Below are 6961 nucleotides of genomic sequence, written 5' to 3'. Positions count from 1 at the left end.
GACGTTTATTGGCTCAGAACACTGGCCACGCTCTGGTGAGGAGAACAGCCCTGCAAACACCCCAGAGAGCTGGGACAGGGACAGTGAGTGGCTCTGAACACTGGCCATGCTCTGGTGAGGACAACAGCCCTGCAAACACCCCAGAGAGCTGGGACAAGGGACGGTGAGTGGCTCTGAATGGACTCAGCAGCATTTTCCTCCTGCGCCTTGTGCTGCTGCCGAGCATTTTCCATTTGCTGCACGCAAACACCGACACGCTTTGCGCCTTTATACACCATCTCATGGGTTATTCTCTTTCCAGCTACACCCCTGCACACACACAGCTCCAGTCCCATCCAGCTCGCTGCATTATGACAAACATCCACTAAACTGGGAGGGGGCTGCCCCACCAGTACACCCTGCACACAGCTACCGATGGCAGCAAACCGCCTGCCCGTGTCTGGCCACCGTCGCCCGGTGGCACCGCTCGGTGAGATGTGGGTTTGCTCAGTGAGATGCGGGTTTGCTCAGTGAGATGTGGTTTGGTCTGGGCTGCGTCTCCAAGGCTCTGTGCTCCCCCTCCTCTCACCATGTACCCCTCGCTCATCAGCTGCCTCTGAGTCACCGCTTGGCCCCACACCCCCAGCCTTCCTCCCCAGCACGCTGTCTGCCTCCCTTACGGTACAGCATGTACTGTTTCTCCAGTCTCTCCATCTGCTGCTGCAACCACCTTGGGGTTCTTCCCATTTCTAGAGCCAGGAACATCAAAAGGGGATTCAGCACAGGAGAAAAAATAATCTCCTTTAGTCCCAGCCTGTGCAATGACCCTCTCCTACTCCCACACAGTCAACCCTACAACTGCTTCTGCGTCACCAATATAGCCAGCAAGGTCACAAAAAGCAAGGAACTCTTGCAGATCTTGCCACTGCTGTCCTCTCTAACTGATAATTATCGCAGCCAGCAGCACACACACAACACTTCGTGGTTCCAACAATCTTCAGCTCCTTAGCCAGCGGCAATGCCCGCGCAGGAGTGCTGCCGGCACGGCTACCCCGGCTCGGGAAAGGGCGGATGATGATCCCACGCTCCTGCCTCCCGCCAGCTTGGAGAACAGCCCGGGCTCAGCTGGGCATCGGCAGGTCTCACCACGACACCAAGAAACAATGTGTGTGTGCTCAATCCTCCCCACAAACCCAGACCTCGGCAGCCTCCCGGTGTACTTACCCCCTCGGAGGCTTCATCCGTTGGTGCCGGCATCCCAGGAGGATCCACCAACTTCTCCGACGTTTCTTGGGAGGCATCCTCCAGCGCTTGGCAGCGGGCTTGGGCTCGCCTGTGCCAAGAGACAAGACCACCACGGGACCCTGTGACAGATGAAGGTCACCCAAACAGCTCGCTGATGACTACCCCAGTGTGGGTGGGAACATTCTCTTCGTTAGCTGGGACATAGCTACATGTCCCCTGGCATGTGCTCCCCTAAACCCCCATTTCAAATTCACAGGCCACTTCCATGGAGACTTTGTTCAGCACAGGTCTGAACACACCTTTGGTTCCTGCAAAGACATCTCCAGGCCACCAGCTGCTGGGAATCTACAGAGCAGCTTATGCCAAGCATCAGGTCACGGCAGCGTGTACCTTAACTCTTCAGCTGCTGCTTGCAGGGCTCCATCCCTCTTCTCCACCAGGTTGGCCATCTGAGAGAGCTTCTCTCTGAGCAGCTTCAGTTCCTGCTCTTGACACTGCACCCGGCTCCTGTTCTGCTCCAGTTCCACCTTCTGCTCCTCGCTCAGCTCCCCTGGGCGCACGACAGCTTCGTGGGTGTCTGCCTGTCCCGTCACCCAGCCCTAACACCTCCCCCCTTGCTGCTGCTCGGAAGATGGAAACCCCACAGATCGCTGCCCCCACCTCTCATGTCTGACATCCGGGCTCTGGTTTCCACCAGCTCTTTGGTTAGACCAGCAATGATGGCCTCCTTGGACAGGAGCGCGCTCTGCGCCGCCGCCAGCTCCTCCCTGGGTTTCCACAAAGACATAATTGAAAATCATAGAATCATCTAGACTGGAAAAGCCCTTTAAGCTCATCGAGTCCAATCATGAACCCAACACTGACAAGTCCCCCACTGACCCATGTCCCTCAGCACTGTGTCTACACGACTCTTCAATCCCTCCAGGGATGGGGACTCCACCACTGCCCTGGGCAACCCCTTCCAATGCCTCAGAACCCTTGCAGCAAAGAAATTCTTCCTCACATCCCATCTCAACTGCCCTGGCCACAACTTGAGGCCATTTCCTCTTGTCCTGTCCCTTGGTCCTTGGTTGAACAGACCCATCCCCCAGCTCTCTCCACCCTCAATCTCACCATTCATTTGAAAGAGAGAGTTCACACAGGCTGCACACGCCTTCCTGAGCCACATCTCAGGATTAAGATGCACATTTTACTTTTTTACCTGCCTTTCAGTCTCCGCCACAAACACCCATCTCAAGACAAGTTGCTATCAGCCCCTTGCTCTCCTACCCATATCTTCCCTGCTCCCAGCCCCACTCAACACCACCACCATCCGCACACGCTGCTCACCTCAGACAGCAACGTGACTCTGTCACAGGAGAAACCCCTGGCCAGGCTCCCCGCGTCGACTCATCGCCATCACCCCGCAACCCTACAGGACACGACAACAGAGGCAGTTGCTTCTTCATAATGCGCACGTGCTTCCTTCTGCTACACATCTCCTTTCCTTCATGACAGCTTCAGAGACTGAGGACCATCTCCTTTGGAAAGCCATGTCTCTCAGGCTCCAGTTCCAACACTTCCTGACATCCTTCCTTGCTCGGCATCACTTACGCCCGTGTGCAGCCCAAGGTGCTGTAATCTTATTGCTTGAGAGGGCAAAGAACCTTTTCTCCACCCAGAAAGCCCTGTCCGTGCCTGTGGCATGCCACCAACAGTCCCCAAAGCCACAGATCAACATAGGGCAACTCCCCGTGAAGTGGTTTCTTTTGGGACTCAATGAGCTCATCCCACCCGCAGACAAACCCCATGCCAACGTCTCACACAACGCTTCCCGCAGCAGCAAGCGCACTGCTCCATCTCTACATCGAGCTCATCTTCACCAAAAAGGTCCCCGGCACAGACTGACCCCACACAGCCCTGACCTACCTGCCATTTTTCCCACCAAGGCTGCATTTTCCTCCTCCAGTGTCTTCTGCTGCTGCTCGGCCTCCAGCAACCTCTCCTCCAAAGCCACGATCGTCAGGGAATGCTGCTTGATCTGCTCTTTATATTCCACTATTTCCTCCTGCAGTTTCTGCCTCTGAAACTCATTCTCCTCCTGAACGCTCTGGAGCTTCTCATCTCGTGTAAGGACCTGCTGCTGTAACGCCATCTAGAAAACAAGATGGGTGACCTCAGTTGGAAGGGTGACATAGGGTGTTTTCTGGGGGATTGTGCTCAGCATCACCTCTCCCGGCTAGCAGTGTGAAGGACAGAGGGAAGGGAAGGATTTCAGGGAGGGGGGAGGCTGCAATGCTCTGCCCCATCATCAGCAAGGACTGCGGAAGCCTTCTCCACCACAGCCCCATCTACACCATGTCCCCTGAGTGCGCACAAGGGCTGCTGGAGCTACCTCTCGCGCCGTGGCTTCCTCCAGGTTGAGCAAGGCTTCTTTCAGTTTGTCCTCTGCCACCTCCTGCTCCTTGGACTTCCTCTCAAGAACCTATGCAAGGAAATTAGCAATCATCCAGAAGTTACCTGGCTTCCACAAATCCACCGTTCCCTTGGCAAATATGTATGTGTCTTTGAGAAAACAACCCACCGTGGCCCGCTGAGGGCCCTGACCAAGTGGGTCACCAGGCTACCCCAGAGCCCTTTCAGATTTTGTTACTGCAAGCACAAGCACTTCTGCTCCTCCTCCCGTGCGTGCCACTGACCTCCATCACATCTGTCAGGTGGCTCTCCAGCTCTCGGATCTTCTTTTGTTCTTCCTCCACAGATTGCTTACAATTGTCTTTCTCCTTGGCGATGGCGCTCTCCAGAATCTGAGATTTGACAGCCCTCAATTTCCAGCAAGACAAAATCACACCTTGGCAAAGGACCTCAACCCCCTCCCAGCACCACCCAGGAGGGTCACTGCTCTGGAGCAGGACCACAGGATAGGAGAACACCTTGGTAAGACCCAAGACAACTCATTGAGGCAGGAGATGAGAGCATATGGGGACAGGTACAGCAGAGAGACCAAGGAGGAGCTGCTCAGTTGCACTTCACCCGCCTCCTCAGAACACTCAAGGCTGGACAACAGCCATTCCCAAAGCGACAGACACACAAGCATAGCAGGAACCATCTGGAGAGACCACCACGGTACACTGTCCCCGTCACAACATACAGACACAGCCCAACACCAACCAACACCTTGACCAACACTACGTCCTGCCCCAGTGCCATGGCCTCGATGACTTGGGCTTCACCAGGACTGAGGGTGACCCAGCAAGAACAGAAATACCAAAGGATAACTGATAACCAGGCTCTCGTGAGTACACCTAGACAGCTTAGGGCTACTGACTCCTTCCTCTCACTAGCCAACACCATTACCAAGCCTTATTTTTCCTGTATAACAGTCGTTTTCCAAACAACCAACCATGTCACTGTACCTCTTTGTTCTCCTGGTCCTTCTCCAGGATAATTTGCTTGATTTTTGTCTGTAGGTCTTGCTCGTGTTTCTCTTCCAGTTGCTTCACGAGCTCCTGCAGCAAAGCTGCCTGCGACTCCTGGACCTTCTCTAATTGGGCCTACAGGGAGACAGCAGATTCCGAGGAGTTACAGGAAGCAAGAAATAAACATCCTGTGAACATTCCCAAACAAACAACTCAAAGGAGAGATATTCCATTCCAGCTGCATTAGGGAGACAGACACTTACACACTGACAATGGACTTTGTCTTCTCCGTTCCTCAGCATTTACTGCAGACCAGGGACCACCGCTACTGTACGTCCCCAGGTCACATCCCACGGGACTACCAGCGTGTTTACCGGTAGGAAAATTCCCAACCAACCTGGTTCCTGTACCTACACGTTTCTGTACCTGTAACATCCGGTTCCTCTGTGCAGTTTCCTGAGTGTTTTCCACCAATTTCCCAAAAGCAGCCACCAGCCCTGCAAAAGCCAACGGAGTCTGGCTGGACGGGGCGCTCAGGGTGACACTGCCAGAACATCCTCAGAGGTCTGGGGACACCGCTCAACAGGGAAGCAACACTCCCTTTGGCCACTGCTGACCTTCAGCCCTGGCCCTCATCCCCCTCTCCTGATGGTGGGGTGGGATCCACGTTCATAGAATCACAGATTTGCCTCAACTGGAAAAGAACTTTTAAGATCATCAAGTCCAATCATGGGGGGAAGGAGAGACCCCTGGGCAACACTTCTGCCTTGCACCCCCAGACCCTCACTAGTCTCGAGACCCTTGCTAGCCTCTGGCTGTGGGATTGAGGCTCAGAGATCCACTCAAAAAGGCTCTGAGGGACCAGTCGAGGGTTTCCCCTCAGCCCTTACTGGCAGCAGAGCCCATTCCCAGCCCTGGCAGATCGCTGCCAGTGCAAAGACATCACTGGCAGAGAGCTTGACTGTGCACAGACCAGGAGCCTCTGCCCACCAGGAGATGACTTGTCACACATCATCACCCCATCTTCTCTAAAGCCCCACACTTCTGCAAGAGTTGAGGGCGGTAACACTCCACCACATGCAACACTTGGACACAGACCCACGCTTTGCTTTCCACGCACCCTTCACCTGAACTTCCTTTCAGCACAGACTCTGCTGCTCCACAACAGAGGTGGCACCAGGAAAGAAAAGACAAAATAATTTGGGAACCTCACAACAAGGGGTTCAGATCTCAGCCTGCACCACAGCCAAGAAGCATTTTCTACATGCCACCAAAAGAAAAGCCACTTTGGATCACCACAACACTGGCAGATCAGCTCCAGCCCACGCAGATGTCACATCCCTCAGACAAACCCCAGAGTCCCACGGGTGGCACTGGCTACACAGGGTGACCAGTGCTGCAGCGGCAGGGAACACGAGGGTGCACGCTGCCCGAGCACACCAGCCCCAGAGGAAACCCTCACTCGAGTGACATGGGACAAAGCCAACCAGCAAAGGCACCAGCTCCTTGACCACCATCACGCCACACTAAACCTGGGGTGCAGGAACAGACCTTCTCTGTGAACCACAGCAGCTTAGAACTTCATCCCACCTGGAAACACTCCCAGACACGAGTCCCACCCCAAGGACCTCTCGCTCCTTGCCCGATGCGTTGAGTCTGGGGAAGGCTGGTGCTGTGATGTTCATGTCTTGCTCCCCGCTGGTACCCCATCCCCTCCTCGTGCTCTCTCCCCTCAGGTCTCTCAGTTGCCCAAACTGATGGGGATTTGCACCCAGGCAGGGGTCTGGCATCCCTGAGTGCTGGCTCACGCTGGGCTTTCTCCTCTATGGTTGGCTAGCTAGGACATCCCACCTGGAGCAGGTGAGCTCACCCAGACACCCAGCGGGACACAGACCTTTGCTGGAGGTGTGTGGGTCCATCCCCACGCTGGCCAGGAGCCGCTCCGCGCCCTCCAGCCAGGACAGGGGGACACGAGCCACCTCCAGCACCGCTGTCCTGAGGGCCAACATGGAGGGCTCTGAGCACGCCGCCTCCAGCCGCCCCAGCTCCCCTCGCAGGTTCTCGCTGCTGCAGGAGCTCAGCAGGCAGGCCTGGAGAAAAGAACACCAGAGAACTCACTAGCCTCCACGGCTACTGGCCCTTGGGGACTTGGCAAATAACACATCATCTCCAAACAAGTCCTAGGGATGACCATGTGAAATCTTGGGTATGATGCTTTGCTTCATGGGTTGCTATCTTGGGTGGGAACAGCTCTTGGCAGGCTCAAGGGAGGACCTTTCTGCACCACATCTGATTTTTTTTGGGGGGGGGGGGCAACATCCGGCCTTGGCGGCTCTGGA

General features: G+C 55.3%; 1 protein-coding gene across 1 annotated transcript in view; it reads right to left on the bottom strand.

The window, feature by feature from the left end:
- The window catches only part of FHAD1 (forkhead associated phosphopeptide binding domain 1), a gene marked incomplete at both ends in the record, with an annotated part of 21420 nt that overhangs the window by 6397 nt on the left and 8062 nt on the right, over nt 1-6961 (bottom strand). Inside the window, 10 exons of the mRNA XM_029084908.1 lie at nt 1204-1312; nt 1615-1774; nt 1885-1991; nt 2554-2635; nt 3133-3358; nt 3599-3688; nt 3903-4010; nt 4620-4757; nt 5049-5119; nt 6517-6712. Of these exons, the coding sequence (XP_028940741.1) occupies nt 1204-1312; nt 1615-1774; nt 1885-1991; nt 2554-2635; nt 3133-3358; nt 3599-3688; nt 3903-4010; nt 4620-4757; nt 5049-5119; nt 6517-6712 (1287 nt within the window). The remainder of the gene's footprint in view (nt 1-1203; nt 1313-1614; nt 1775-1884; nt 1992-2553; nt 2636-3132; nt 3359-3598; nt 3689-3902; nt 4011-4619; nt 4758-5048; nt 5120-6516; nt 6713-6961) is intronic.

Source organism: Antrostomus carolinensis, unplaced genomic scaffold, assembly GCF_000700745.2.
Source record: "Antrostomus carolinensis isolate BGI_N321 unplaced genomic scaffold, ASM70074v2 scaffold1480, whole genome shotgun sequence".
NCBI lineage: Eukaryota > Metazoa > Chordata > Aves > Caprimulgiformes > Caprimulgidae > Antrostomus > Antrostomus carolinensis.
This window is presented reverse-complemented; position numbering and strand designations above follow the sequence as displayed.